The sequence below is a fragment of the Heterodontus francisci genome, chromosome 48 (genome assembly GCF_036365525.1).
Source record: "Heterodontus francisci isolate sHetFra1 chromosome 48, sHetFra1.hap1, whole genome shotgun sequence".
Classification (NCBI taxonomy): domain Eukaryota; kingdom Metazoa; phylum Chordata; class Chondrichthyes; order Heterodontiformes; family Heterodontidae; genus Heterodontus; species Heterodontus francisci.
The window spans coordinates 19,195,746-19,211,417 of NC_090418.1; the positions used below are offsets into that span (position 1 = coordinate 19,195,746).

General features: G+C 47.2%; 1 protein-coding gene across 1 annotated transcript in view; it reads left to right on the forward strand.

Moving 5' to 3' along the window:
• and3 (actinodin3) overlaps positions 1-13,736 on the forward strand; it is a 213,287-nt gene extending 199,551 nt beyond the window's left edge. The window contains exons 3-5 of the mRNA XM_068024039.1: positions 268-309; positions 2,124-2,281; positions 11,102-13,736. Coding sequence (XP_067880140.1) covers positions 268-309; positions 2,124-2,281; positions 11,102-12,046 — 1,145 coding nt within the window. The 3' untranslated portion in view covers positions 12,047-13,736. The remainder of the gene's footprint in view (positions 1-267; positions 310-2,123; positions 2,282-11,101) is intronic.
• Positions 13,737-15,672: the final 1,936 nt, after the last annotated feature.

Genomic DNA, 15,672 nt, shown 5'->3' on the forward strand with positions numbered 1-15,672 from the left:
CGTTTGTAATCTGGGGTCTAATTCTGGTTATTTTACAGGTCTCCTGCCTGGGGCTGTCAGCAATACAGCAGCAGCTGTCGCTACCCAGGCCCGGGACCTGTGACACCCAGTGATTTTATGAGGCAGCAGATGGAGCAGTTTCTGATGTGTTGCCAGTGTCTGACTGCGGGCTCCCTGTTGCTGGGATGTTAGTTGCAAATAGCTGTTTGGACTCCTGTTGAATCTACCCAATGTCGGTCTCAATGTTACAATGTCCTTCTCTTGCAGATGGAGTCAAGGCTGGGAGACTGCAAGATCTCTTCAGACCAGGTGGGCAACACCCCGGAGCCTTCAGATTAACCTGCTGTTTGCTGCAGCACTGGGCCTGAGGGGAGAGAGGAGAGGAGAGAGGAGGGTGAGGGAACAGGAAGGAGGGAGAGATGGAAGCAGAGGAAGGGGGAGAGACCAAGGTGGAGGGCGAGGCAGGAGGGGGAAGAGATGGGGTAGAGGGAGAGACAGGGTGGGGAAGAGAGAGGTGGAGGAGGGAGAGACGGGGTAGCACGAGTATGATGGAGGGAGGGAGGAGCAGACAGGGGAGGGGAAGGGGAGGGGGAGAGGGAGGGAAGGTGAAAGTTATAGAGAGAGATGCAGGGAAGAGGAGAGACAGACAGTGATGATATAGAAAAGAGGGGTTAGATGTGAGGGAAGAGATGGAAGGGAGATAGAGGGAGGGGGGATGATGAGGGAGGGGAAGATGGGGGGGGGTGGCAGTGGAGTGGGGAAGGGGGAGAGACAGAGAGTGAGGGTAGAGGAAGGAGGGGATAGACATAGGGAGGAGATCTGGAGAAACAAGGAGTGGGAGGGGAGGGGAGGGAGAAGAGAGAGGAAGAGAGGGACAATAAGAGGACGAGGAAGCTACAAAGGGAAGGAAGAGACAGCAAGAGAGATGGGGGGGGTGGATGAGAAGGAAAAGGGAGAGGGAGGGGAGGGGAAAGGAGTGAGGGGAAAGCGAGGGGGAGAGAAAGAGAGACAGAGGGGGACAGGAAGAGGGAGAGGGAAGGGGAGATATAATAGGAGGCAAGGAGATGGAGGGGAAGCGGAGACAGAGAGTGGGGGAAGGGAGATGCAGAAGAGGGGGAGAGGCAGAGACGGATATGCAGAAGGAGGGAGAGAAATGGAGGATTAGAGGCAGAGACATGGAGGGGAAGAGGGACGGAGAGACAGAGAGATAGAGGGAGGGGCGAAGGGGGTGAGAATCAGGGAGACAAAGGGAGCAGTAGATTGGGAGCAGGAGGGGGAGAGGAAGAAGGGTGGGGGAGGGGAGGTGGGGTGCTGTGGATCTGTGTGGTCCATTCCCGAGCCAGTGACTTTATCCCCATTTCTGACCGCTATCTGACGCTGAGCCACACAACTGGAAACTTCGATGTCCCACTTGAACCTGTGTGTGGCATGTGATGTGTGTGTGTGTGTGTGTGTGTGTGTGCGTGTGCGAGGTGCAAGTGTCTATTTGTGCGAGGTGTGGGTGAGCGTTTATGTGCACATGAGGTACTGGTGTGTGTTTGTGCATGTGTGAGGTGTTGGTGTTTGGGTGGGTGTGTGCGTGAGGTGTGGGCCTGTGTGAGGGGCGGGTGTGTATGTGCACAAGGTGCAGTGTGTGTGCGAGGTGTTTGTGTATGTGTGTTCAAGGTGTGGGGTTGTGTGCATGTATGCGTACGAGGTGTGTGTGTGTGTGTGCGCGCGAGGTCTGTGTGTGTCTACAAGGTGCAAGTGTGGGTGTATGTGAGGTGTGCGTGCACCTGTGTGAGGTGTGGGAGTGTGTGCGCTTATGTTTGTGTGTGAGGTGGGGGTGTGAGTGTGCAACATGCTGGTGTATGTGTAAGTGTGTGGGATATGTGGGTGTGAGTGTGTGAAGTGCAGGTTTGTGTTTGAGGGGCGTGTGTCTGTGTGTGTGAGGTGTGTGTGTGTGAGTGTGAGACATGTGGGTGTGTTTGTCTGTGTGTGTGAGGCTTGGCTGTGCGTTTGAGGGGCAGGTGGGTGCGAGGCGAGGGTCTGTGTGAGTGTGAAGTGTGGTCTGTGCAATGTCAGTAATATTATCACTCCTGATAGTGAAAGCTCACCGCTCACAATGCCTGTTACCTTAACAGCAAAAGGAGATGAAGGAATAATACTGGAATCACATGAGGCGACAGATTTCCTGCGAACAGATCCTACACGAATCAGACGCCACCTCAAGTGGTACCAACAAAATCCCGACTTCCAGTCGTGGTACAAGTACTATCAGAAAATTGGTCACAATGAGGGGGTGAGTGTCAGCACTCGGGGTCTGGACCAGCGTGGGTTTGGGATGTTAAATATCTCTTCAAACAACTACTACGTGTTGAGGACAAAATTAGTTCTCACTTAAGAGAAGCTTGTGTTAATAAGGGATGGCCAGCACAGATTTGCTGAAGACAAATCATGTCTGACTAACCTGACTGAGGTTTCTGATGAAGTCACGTTGAAAGTTAATGTTGATAAAAGTGCCACACAATGGGCAGGATTTTAAGAGCCGGCTGCCGGGATTGGCACTGTTGTCGTAAAAATTCTTTCAGCCCTTTCCCACTCCCCAATAACAATGAAATTAAGTATTTACCCATCCTCCCCCCAAAATACCTACCTTTGAAATATGACCTTCCTCCCGTCAGACTGTACAAAGTTTAAAGTTCACCCCTTCCCACCATCCTCGACACTGATGACAATTATTTGAACTCGTATCCGCCCTCCCCCCACACACACACAAAACGTCTCAACTCCACCCCCCCATTCCCCACCAGTGTCTCACCTACTTTCCCCAGACGGGGAAGTGAAGGCGTGGGAGGGTGCCAGCCGCTGCACTGAAAATTGCGGCAGACCCAAAAGATCCAGGGCAAGTTTATTTAAATGTATTGAGTTTAGTGAGTTAAATGATTAAATTCCGGTCCCGTCGCCCAGCAGCGGAAGGGGCCGACCACCACACTGCCTCGCTGCTACTGGGAGGGTTGGGCCCCGGCCCTCCCGACATCGGCCTCTGTGGCGGGCCTTTGCCGGAACCATCTCCAGCCACCACCCGCCCCACCCCCCACGCTCCCTGCCACGGAGCCTGATATCGGGGGGCCCAGTAAAATCTAGCCCGATTATTCAGAAAATAGAAGCACATGTATTAAATGGACAATGGTCACTTGGGGATGAAATCGGCAAAGGGACAGGAGCAGAGATTTGTGGTGAACTGATATTTGTGTGACTGGAGAGAAGTTTGCAGTGGGGATGCCTCCCAGACCTCAGGCCTGGGGCCATTGCTTATCTTTTTAATCTATAATGTGGATAAATTTCATTCAGAAAGCAAGGAGGCATGGGATTCAGGGAAATTTGGCTGTCTGGATACAAAATTGGCTGGCCCATAGAAGTCAGAGGATGGTAGTAGATGGAAAGCCTGGAGCTCAGTGACCACTGGTGTTCCACAAGGATCTGTTCTGGGACCTCTGCTCTTTGTGATTTTTATAAATGACTTGGATGAGGAAGTGGAAGGCCGGGTTAGCAAGTATGCCGACGACACGAAGGTTGCTGGAGTTGTGGATAGTGTGGAAGGCTGTTGTAGGTTGCAACGGGACATTGACAGGATGCAGAGCTGGGCTGAGAAGTGACAGATGGAGTTCAACCTGGAAAAGTGTGAAGTGATTCATTTTGGAAGGTCAAATTTGAATGCAGAATACAGGCTTACAGACAGGATTCTTGGTAGTGTGGAGGAACAGAGGGATCTTGGGGTCCATGTCCATAGATCGCTCAAAGTTGCCACCCAAGTTGATAGGGTTGTGAAGAAGGCGTATGGTGTGTTGGCTTTCATTAACAGGGGGATTGAGTTTAAGAGCCGCGAGGTTATGCTGCAGCTCTATAAGGCCCTGGTTCGACCACACTTGGAATATTGTGTTCAGTTCTGGTCGCCTCATTATCGGAAGGATGTGGAAGCTTTAGAGAGGGTGCAGAGGAGATTTACCAGGATGCTGTCTGGACTGGAGGGCATGTCCTACGAAGAAAGATTGAGGGAGCTAGGGCTTTTCTCATTGGAGCGAAGAAGGATGAGAGGTGACTTGATAGAGGGGTACAAGATGATGAGAGGCATAGATAGAGTGGATAGTCAGAGACTTTTTCCCAGGGCGGAAAGGTCTGTCACCAGGGGGCATAATTTTACGGTGATTGGAGGAAGGTTTAGGGGAGATGTCAGAGGTAGGTTCTTTACACAGAGAGTGGTGGGTGCGTGGAATGCGCTGCCAGCGGTGGTAGTAGAAACAGATACATTAGGGACATTTAAGCAACTCTTGGATAGGTACATGGATGATAGTAGAATGAAGGGTAGGTAGTTAGTTTGATCTTAGAGTAGGTTAAAGGTTCGGCACAGCATCGTGGGCCGAAGGGCCTGTACCGTGCTATACTGTTCTATGTTCTCTGATGCACTTTGGAAGGAAGTAGAATCGAAATGGTATGATTTTGAGGTGGGGGGAAAAAGCAAAGTGATGTGTGGGTGCATTTTCACAAAACTTTGGAAGCGACAAGGCAAGTTGATAAGGTACTTGAGAAAGTGTTTGTGATCCCTAGCTTTTTAAATAGGGGCATTGAATACAAAACAAGGAAGTTAGGCCTCAGCTGGATTATTGTGTCCAATTCTGGGCGCCACACTTTAGGAAGGATCCCAAGGCCTTGGAGAGGGTGCGGAGGAGATTTAACAGGATGAAAGCAGGGATGAGAGACTTCAGTTAGTGTGGAGAGACTGGAGAAGCTGGGGTTGTTCTCCTTACAGCAGAGAAGGTTAAGGGGAGATTTAACAGAGATGTTCAAAATTATGAGGAGATAGAGCAAGTAGGTGACAACTGTTGGAAATACTCAGCTGATATACTCAGATACTCAGTAGTATCTGTGGAGAGAGAAGCAGATTTAACATTTCAGGTCAATGGCCTTTCATTGGAACTGGAGGACTTCGACATGTAACAGTTTTAAAGCACAGAAAGGGAAAGCGGGGATGGGAGGGCACTTCAACAATTTGTTTTAAATTTCCTTTCAAGTGTCAAGGATTGCAAGCTTCAACGACTCATGAATACCAATGTCCCTTCAGCCCTTCCTCCCCTACACTTTCACCTGACCCCATGTCTTCTTTCAATCTCATCCCTTGTGTTTTCACAATGCCCCCTCAGCAAAGGCCTTAGCTTCATTCCCTTAGTCCACCCACCCCGCCCCCCACCACAGTGAATTTCAAGCTCACATGAACTCTTCTTCCATCCTCTTCACTTTGACGCCACTTCCTTAGTCTTCCTCCCGCACAGCAAGCCCTTTCTCCTGTCTCCAGACTACCCCTTCCACCCGGAACCCCTCCCTCCAGATTCTTACTCTCTCTTGATCTTTTCATTGAGAACTGTTGGCGTGACATCGGCTGTCACAATTTCTCTGCTCCCCTCACTCACTCTAACCTGTCTCCCTCTGAGCTATGTCTTCCTTTATCCTCACCCAAGGATTCCTCCCCCACTGTCCCCATCCCACAGTGGTTGACAGGTCACTCAACTGTGTCTGTTCCATTTCCAACACTCTGCTCTCCCCCTTCCCAGAACCATGATGGGGTCCCCCTTTGTCCATTTCTGCTACCTCCAGTGCGATGCCACCACCAAACACATTTTCCCCTCCCCTTTCAGCACAATGGAGTCCTTCTGTGCTCCAAGAGTCTATGACTGTGATTAATGGAGCTGTCTCCATGATAAGATTGCTGGGGATCTCTCAAAGTCATTGTGATCTGGAATGCTCTACTTGAAAGGGCGGTGGAAGCAGATTCATTAGTAACTTTCAAAAGGGAATTGGGTAAATACTGGAAAAGGAGACATTTGCAGGGCTATGGGGATAGAGCAGGGGAGTGGGACTTATTGGCTGGTTCTTTCAATGAACTGGTACAGTCATGATGGACCGAATGGCCTCCTTCTGTGCTGTGAGATTCTATGATATCAGAATTGATGAGCTTTCACAGTGTTAGAATGTCAAGGTCTTTCAATGGGAATCCTCCAATATTGGAATGAGTGGAGCTCTCCCAGTGGTGGGATCTATCGCTGTCCTAATATTGGGATGAATGGGGCTCTGACAGTGCAATGTTCCAATGGGGTGGTTATGGGGATCTCCTAATGTTGTGATGAATGGGGATCTCCAATGTTGGGATTTATCGGGATCTCACAGTGGTAGATTTGTAGAAGTGGAATGTGGTTAATGGAGTATTGATGGGATTTATTGAGATCTTCCAATATGATTAATGTGAATTTCCCTAAAGTACAATTAGATGGAATCACCCAATATTGGGATTAATGCGAATCATGAAATAATGGGTCAATGGGGCTCTCGTGCTCTTGGGATGTATTTGGAGTTTTGAATGGGGTGAGTTAGAGGGATCTCCCACTATCTGCATTGATTGGGATCTTGCAATGGGGAAGCGGAGGGGTGGGGGGTGGGGGGGAGAGAATTATGACGATTTGCCAATATTGGGATTGATGGGCATCTCCAAGTGATGGAATTCACGGGGATCTCCCACTGATAGGAATTCTGGGGATTGTCAATGGGGGACTGATGGGCATCTCTTTGTGGTAGGTTTTATAGGGATCACTTCGTAGTGGGATTTATAGGGGTTTCTAACATCGGAATGGTTGGTATCCCTCATGATGTTAATTAAAGGGTCTCCAGTGGTGGGATTTATGGGAATCTTCCAGTATTGGATTTATGAGGCTGTCCCCATTGGTAGCATTAATGCAGCAGTTAAGGAATTTATGGAGGCTTGCCAAAATTGGGATTGATGGTAATCCTTCGTTGGTGAGAATTAAGGGGATCATCAAAGGGATATTTATGGTCATCTTCCAATATTGTGATTAATGGGGACTTCCAAATGTTGGGGATTTATGAAGTGCCCCTGGTGATGGGAATTCTAGGGATCTTTGGTGATGGGATTCTCCAAATATTGGGATTTGTCAGCATTTTCCAGTATTGGGATTAATGGGGTTCTCATTGGTGGGTTGTATATTCCAATAGGATGTTATGGGGATTCCCCCATATTGGGATCCTCTAACGGTGGGATTTATAGGAATCTCCAATATTGGGATTTATGGGGAATTTCTAATGGTGGGATTTGTGGAGTGGTGCAGTTGATGGACTTTAAAAAGGTTTTTGACGAAGTACAACATAATAAACTTATCAGCAAAATTAAAATCCTCCGGATTAAAGGGACAGCGGCAGCATTGGGCATAAAATTGGCTAAGCAGAGAAAAGTGATGAATGGTTATTGCAGAGACTGAAGGGAAGTATACAGTGGTGTCCCCCAAGGGTCAGTATTATTACCACTGTTCATTTTGATATATAAACGGTTTTTAGAGCATTATTTCAAGTTTGCAGATGATACAAAACTAGGAAATGTTAGCAAATACTGAAGAGGATAATAATAACTTCAGGAGGACATAGGCTGGTCAAATGGGCCGACATGTGGCAGATGAAAGTTAACGCAAAGAAGTGTGAAGTGATATATTTTGGTCGGAGGAATGAGGCAAGGCATTACAAACCAAATGGTACAATTTTAAAGGGGGTGCAGGAACAGAGAGACATGGGGGGTGGGGGGGGGGGGGTGGGGGGGAGCGTATGTACACAATCTTTGATGATGGCAGATAAGTTGTGAAAGTTGTTAATAAAAGCATATGGGAACTTTGCCTTTATTAGTAGAGGAACTGAGTACAAAAGCAAAGATGTTATGCTAAACCTGTATAAAACACTTGTTAGCCCTTAGATGGACTAGTGTGCTCTGTTCTGAGTGCCACACTTTAGGAACTTAAGTCCTTGGAGAAGATGCAGAAGAGATTTACTAGAATGGTACAAGGGATAAGAGACTTCAGTTTTGTGGATAGACTGGAGAAGATGGGGTTGTTCTCCTTAGAAGAGAGAAGGTTAAGGGGAGATTTGCTAAATGCATTCAAAAGAATGAATTGGTTTTGATAGGGTAAATAAGGAGAATTAGCAAGGAACTAATTGCAGGTAGTCCCGCTCAGCTGGATGATAGATGAGAGATATTGGCGGAGGATGGTGTGATCAACCATGTCAAAGTCTGCAGACAGGTCGAGAAGGATACATAGGATGTAATTTGTGACTTTGATAAGAGCAGTTTCAGAACTGTGGCAGGAGCAGAAACCTGTTTGAAGGAATTCAAACATGGAGTTCCAGGAAAGAAGTCCATGAGCTTCTGGTATTTGTTGGCGATAGGAGTGGAGGGGACAGGGCAGAGGGGTTTAAGAAGATGGTTTGTAGTGAAGAGAAGCAGGGAATGAGAGAGGAAGACCATACCAGAGAGAATGAGCAGGGTGAGAGAGAGAAACAGTTCAAATGAGGACACAGGCATCAAAGGTGGAGGTAAGAGTGCAAAGAAAAGTCATGGTGAATGGAAGGCCAAAGTCTAGACAGTTTGGAATTTGCAAGTGCCATTGTAAGTTTTTTTTAATTCTTTCATGGGATGTGGGCGTCACTGGCAAGGCCAGCATTTGTTGCCCAACCCTAAGTGACCTTGACAACTGAGTGGTTTACTAGGCCATTTCAGAGGGCAGTTAAGAGTCAACCACAGTGCTGTGGGTCTGGAGTCGCCAGACCAGATGAGGTCAGTGGATTTCCTTCCCTAAAGGACATTAAAGAACCAGATGGGTTTTTACAACAATCAATGATAGTTTCATGGCACCATTACGGAGACTAGCTTTCAATTTCTATATTTTTATTAAAAAATTGAATTTATTAACTAATTGAGTTTAAACTCCACCAGCTGCCAAGTGGAATTTGAACCCATGTCCCCAAGGTATCTTGAGCTCCCAGATTACCAGTTCAGTGACATTACCACTAAACCACCATCTCACCCCTTCGTGAAAGCTTTGTCTGGGGTAGAACACAGAAGAAAGTGAGATGGATTGGGGGGAGGGTATGAATGGAAGGACACAAGGAAGTGATCATTGCTTTATCTATGATTGACACGATGGGAGCAGAGAGGCCACGAAAGATGGCAAGGCCGATGGCAAGGCAATGAATAGCGGGCGGGGATTTTAAAGGAGGTTGAGATTAAGGGTGGCTAGGAGGGCAGTGAACTCAGAGGAGAGAGCTTGATGAGTTGGGATGGAGGTTGAAATCAGTGAAAGAGGAGAAGTCACTCAGGGAGGAAAGCAGTGCAGATAGCTTGGTGAGTGATGTAGCAATGAGGGACCCACAGGGCAGTGAAGAGGCTGACCTCCAGATAGAAACATAAACATAGAAAATAGGAACAGGAGTAGGCCATTTGGCCCTTCGAGCCTGCTCCACCATTCATTATGATCATGGCTGATCATCCAACTCAGTAACCTGTTCCCGTTTTCCCCTCATATCCTTTGATCCAATTTGCCCCAAGAGCTATATCTAACTCCTTCTTGAAAACATACAATGTTTTGGCCTCAACTGCTTTCTGTAGTAGCGAATTCCACAGGCTCACCACTGTCTGGGTGAAGAAATTTCTCCTCATCTCAGTCCTGAAAGGTTTATCCCGTATCCTTAGACTATGACCCTGGTTCGGAACTCCCCCACCATCGGGAACATCCTTCCTGCATCTACCCTGTCAAATCCTGTTAGAATTTTATAGGTTTCTAGGAGATCCCCCCTCACTCTTCTGAACTCCAGCAAATATAATCCTAACCGACTCAATCTCTCCTCATACGTCAGTCCCGCCATCCTGTGAATCAGTCTGGTAAACCTTCGCTGCATTCTCTCTATAGCAAGAACATCCTCAGGTAAGGAGACCAAAACTGCACACAGTATTCCAGGTGTGGCCTCACCAAGGCCCTGTATAATTGCAGCAAGACATCCCTGCTGCTGTACTTGAATCCTCTCGCTACGAAGGCCAACATACCATTTGCCCTTTTTACCGCCTGTTGCATCTGCATGCTTACCTTCAGCGACTGGTGTACGAGAACGCCCAGGTCTCGCTGCATATTCCCTTCTCTCAGTTTATAGCTGTTCAGATAATAATCTGCCTTCCTGTTTTTGCTACCAAAGTGGATAACCTCACATTTATCCACATTACACTGCATCTGCCATGCATTAGCCCACTCACTCAACTTGTCCAAATCACCCTGAAGCCTATCTGCATCCTCCTCATAACTCACCCTCCCACCCAGTTTTGTGTCATCTGCAAATTTGGAGATATTACATTTACTTCCCTCATCTAAATCATTAATATATATTGTGAATAGCTGGGCTCCTAGCACCGATCCTTGCGGTACCCCACTAGTCACTGCCTGCCATTCGGAAAAAGACCAGTTTATTCCTACTCTTTGTTTCCTGTCCGCCAATCAATTTTCTATCCAGCGCAATACACTGCCCCCCAATCCCATGAGCTTTAATTTTACATACTAATCCCTTATTTGTCGAAAGCCTTCTGATAGTCCAAATAAACCACATCCACTGGCTCCCCCTCATCAACTCTGCTAGCTACATCCTCAAAGAATTCTGGCAGATTTGTCAAGCATGATTTCCCTTTCGTAAATCCATGCTGACTCTGTCCAATTCTACCACTGTTCTCCAAGTGCTCTGCTATAAAATCTTTGATAATGGACTCTCGACTTTTCTTCACTACCGATGTCAGACTGACTGGTCTATAATTCCCTGTTTTCTCTCTACCTCCCTTTTTAAAGTGGGGTGACATTAGCTACCCTCCAATCTGTAGGAACTGTTCCAGAGTCTATAGAATCTTGGAAGATGACCACCAATGCATCCATTATTTCTAGGGCCACTTCCTTAAGTACTCTGGGATGTAGATTATCAGGCCCTGGGGATTTATCGGCCTTCAATCCCATCAATTTCCCCAACACCATTTCTTGTCTAATACTGATTTCCTTCAGTTCCTCCCTCTCACTAAACCCTATGTTCCCCAACATTTCTGGTATGATATTTGCGTCCTCCCTTGTGAAGACAGAACCAAAGTATGCATTTAGTTGGTCAGCCATTTCTTTGCTCCCCATTATAAATTCCCCTGTTTCTGACTGTAAGGGACCTACATTTGATCGGTTTCCTAACAATTTCATTCCTTCTATTTTTTCAGCTCTATGAAATCGATCGTATTCGGTTAACCTATCTCCAGATGAGGCATCTGGAGAATGTTTATGGAAAGAGTGCTCCTTACTATCAGTACACAATTGGTTTAGCACCAACACTTGGGACTGTCAAAGGGGTATCTGCACCCTCCTGTGACCCCAAGACAGATAAGAACTGTAAGTCTCAGCCTCCAGCCCCTAAGGTCCCTGTGGCTAAGCCTCCACCTGCACCCCAAAAGGCTCAGCCTCAGAGTCCACCCCAGCTGTCTTGTAACCCTCACGATCCAGCATGTCTTCTGCAGTATTTCTACTACATACTGGCAAACATTCAGACAGGCTCTGACTGCGATCCCAAAACAGATCCCAAATGCTCGCGGGGTGTAAGAACACTGCCCTGTGACCCCAAGCATGATTCTGCCTGTGCTCCGTCCAAACCTGTGACAATCCCCTACAATCCCATGGGATGCAACCCTATGTACGATCCAGATTGCAATGAAGAGGAAGAGAACAGAGAGGCGCAGCAACCAGAACCTGGACCGACCTACTTTGAGGTAGCCGAGGATGATGAGGAATCTGAGGACGATGATGAAATTGACCCCTATGATCCCCATTATCCTGGTTACTATGGATATCCTGGTTCATATTATGATCACCATAATCCACACGGTGCCTCGCCATATGGAAATCCATATGGTGCCTCTTCATACGGAAATCCACACGGCTCCTCTCCCTACGGAAATCCATACGGTGCCTCTCCATATGCATCTCCTTACAACTCACCATATGAATCTCCTTACAACTCTCCATATGAATCTCCTTACAACTCTCCATATGCATCTCCTTACAACTCTCCATATGAATCTCCTTACAACTCTCCATATGCATCTCCTTATGACCCTCAATATGGTCACGAAGATGAGGATGAAGATGACTATGAGGACGATGAGTATTAACTGTGCTAATATTATTGCACTCCAAGTCACTAGGACAGGGAACTGTGAAGGCATTCTTCCCCAGCCCCCACCCCCCCCCCTACCCCTTTATGCTTCTCTAGGATGTGGGATTTTTATTGTTCTGATCAGAGATAGGCTTATGTTGTGATTTACAAAGGAATTCAGGAGTTTGTGAAAAATGAGGCGTGGAGCCTGGGCTCAAACACTTGCCTGTTATAAAACGCCCCACTTGGAGGCAGCAGTGCCGGGCTCCCAGGTCTCACCTTCTATTCATTACTCAGAACAGGCTCAGGACAGAAAAATATCCTCTGATCATTTTCTTCAGTCTTGTCTAAATAGTAAATGCCCTTGTGACTTTTGGACTGGGTTACAGTGGAACTTGCTTGGGAATATCACAGAACAGGGCATCACTGGCTCCTTAAAGGTTATTCCATTAAACAGACCAAACAAGGCCATTAGCTGGGGGAGTTGGCAGGGAGTAATAAAAGATAAAGGCCTCATACTAACAGGAGAACAGACCCTGTGAGTGGGAGGGTCAAACTTCACAAGGATAGGAAGCCCCAGGAGTAGAAATGGGAAAGTTAGCTAAAGGGAACTGGATTCTGCAGTGAGATCAGGATGAGATGCAGTTCCTGATTGCTGCTGATGTAGAGTTCCTGTCTCGTGTAATTGACGAGCTTTTTCCCATTTTGAACTGAAATTTGCCCCAAGTGTTGCCCACTTTGAATGGCAGCTGGCAGATTCCTGAGCAGTCTGAAGCTGGGCATCGCATATGGGAGATCACTGGGCCAGAGCTGCCTGGGATCCTCTCTACAACACATTTTGCACAGATTTCATCAATTGAACTATACATTTCTTGCTCTACTGGGTGAGTGAAACAACTGCCTCCGTCCCTCCAGAGTGAGTGAAACAGCTGCCTCCCTCCCTCCAGAGTGAGTGAAACAGCTGCCTCCCTCCCTCCCTCCAGAGTGAGTGAAACAACTGCCTCCCTCCCTCCAGAGTGAGTGAAACTGCCTCCCTCCATCCAGAGTGAGTGAAACTGCCTCCCTCCCTCCAGAGTGAGTGAAACAGCTGCCTCCCTCCCTCCAGAGTGAGTGAAACATCTGCCTCCCTCCCTCCAGAGTGAGTGAAACATCTGCCTCCCTCCCTCCAGCATTAATTTACCAGCTAGCTGCCTGCCTGCCATTCTAACAGTTATCTGTTGTTTGCAGAGCTCCACCCCAGGGAAAGGGGAAGGAGATAACGGGTATAAAGTGCCCAGGTCTGAGTGTGATGTGACAGCACCTTTCACAATGCTCGGGGAGATTGTTCTGTGTCCTGTTGTCTTGGAGTTCACTTTGTTTCATATCCTTCTATTGTTAAAATGTAATATTAAAACAGCAATCATTGTTTGTATGGAAGTTAAATTCACTCAGAGGAGTAAAGGTATATAGCATTCTGGTTCATTCAGACTCTGATCCCCCTGTTCAGTTTAGTCAGTCACCGATCGTCCTGTCCTGTTCAGTCAGACACCGTTCATCCTGTCCTGTTCAGTTCAGTCAGACACCGATCGTCCTGTTCTGTTCAGTCAGACACCGATCGTCCTGTTCAGTTCAGTCAGACACCGATCGTCCTGTCCTGTTCAGTTCAGACACTGACCGTCCTGTTCAGTTCAGTCAGACACCGATCGTCCTGTTCAGTTCAGTCAGACACCGATCGTCCTGTCCTGTTCAGTTCAGACACTGACCGTCCTGTTCAGTTCAGTCAGACACCGATCGTCCTGTTCAGTTCAGTCAGACACCGATCATCCTGTCCTGTTCAGTTCAGACTCCGATCGTCTTGTTCTGTTCAGTCAAACACCGATCGTCCTGTTCAGTTCAAGTCAGACACCGATCGTCCTGTTCAGTTCAAGTCAGACACCAAGTGTTCCGTCTCGTCCAGTCAGACACTGATTGGCCTGACCCAGTTGTTTCAGATGCTGATTTACTCAATGCTAAAAGCAGTGTGTCTTGCTGCACCAGATATTGCTGTAACTGTACTTGGCTGTTGTGATCAATAAATTCTGCTGTACACCAGCCACGATTTGTCTGCTTTATATTGGACTTCACCTGTTCACCAGCTCTCTGGCCTCATTCTGCAGAGCTGCCAGTGCCCCTGATTGATGGGATGGGCAGCAAGTGGTGTCAGAAACCGCAGGGGAGGAGGAAGAGTCATGATATCGGGGCTCGGTCTGACTATTGCATTTCTATAGCGCCATAAACAACAGCACTTTATATCATTATATTTACATAGCTCCTTTAATGTAATGAAACTGCCCAAGGTGCTTCACAGGAATGTTATAAGCAAAATTAGACACTGAACCAGATTAGGCGATATTAGGGACAGATGATCAAACGTTTGGTCAGAGAGGTAGGTTTTAAGGAACATTTTAAAGGATGGAAGAGATGTAGAGAGGCAGAGAGGAATTCTAGAATTTAGGGCCTAGGCTACTGAAAGCATGGCTATCTGGTATGATTCAATGGGGGATGCTGAAGAGGCTGGAATTAGAGGAGCACTGATATCTTGGAGGGTGGTGGGGCTGGAGGAGATTACAGAGATAGGGAGGGGGGATTTGACAAGGATGAAAATGTTTTAAATCAAGGTGTTGCTTAACTGGAAGCCAATGTATGTCAGCGAGCACAGGGGTGACAGGCGAACAGGACTTGGTGCAAGTAAGGACACAAGAAGCACGTTTTGGATTTTCTAAGAGTATATGAAATAGGAGCTGGAGTAGGCCATTCGGCCCCTCGAGCCTGCTCCGCCATTCAATAAGATCATGGCTGATCTGATCTTGGGATCAACTCCTTTCCTGCGTGTTCCCCATAACCTTCAACTCCCCTATAGCTCAAAAATCTGTCGAACTCGGCCTTGAATATATTCAATGATTCAGCCTCCACTGCTCTCTGGGGTAGAGAATTCCAAAGGTTAACGACCCTCTGGGAGAAGAAATTCCACCTCATCTCCGTCTTAAATGGGTGACTCCCATATTCTGAAATTATGCCCCCTAGTTCTAGATTCCCTACAAGGGGAAACATCCTCTCAGCACCTAAGCTGTCAAACCTCCTCAGAATCATAGTTTTCAATAAGATCACCTCTCATTCTTCTAAACTCCAATGAGTATAGGCCCAACCTGCTCAACCTTTCCTCATAAGGCAACCCCTTCATCCCGGGGAACCTTCTCTGAACTGATTCCAATGCAAGTATATCCCTCCTTCAATAAGACCAAAACTGTACGCAGTACTCTAGGTGTGGTCTCACCAATGTACAGTTGTAGCAAGACTTCCCTACTTTTATACTCCACCCCTTGTAATAAAAGCCAACATTCCATTTGCCTTCCTAATTACTTGTTGTATCTGCATGCTAACGTTTTGTGATTCATGTATGAGGATATCCAGATCCCATTGCACTGCACCATTCTGCACTCTGCTTAAATATTTTACTTTTATATTCCTCTTACCAAAATGGATAAGCCCACATTAAACTCCATCTGCCACATTTTTTTTTCACTCACTTAACCTATCTTTATCCCTTTGCAGACACTTTGTATTCTCCTCACAACTTGCTTTCCCACCTATCTCTGTATTGTCAGCAAGCCCTTCATCCAAGTC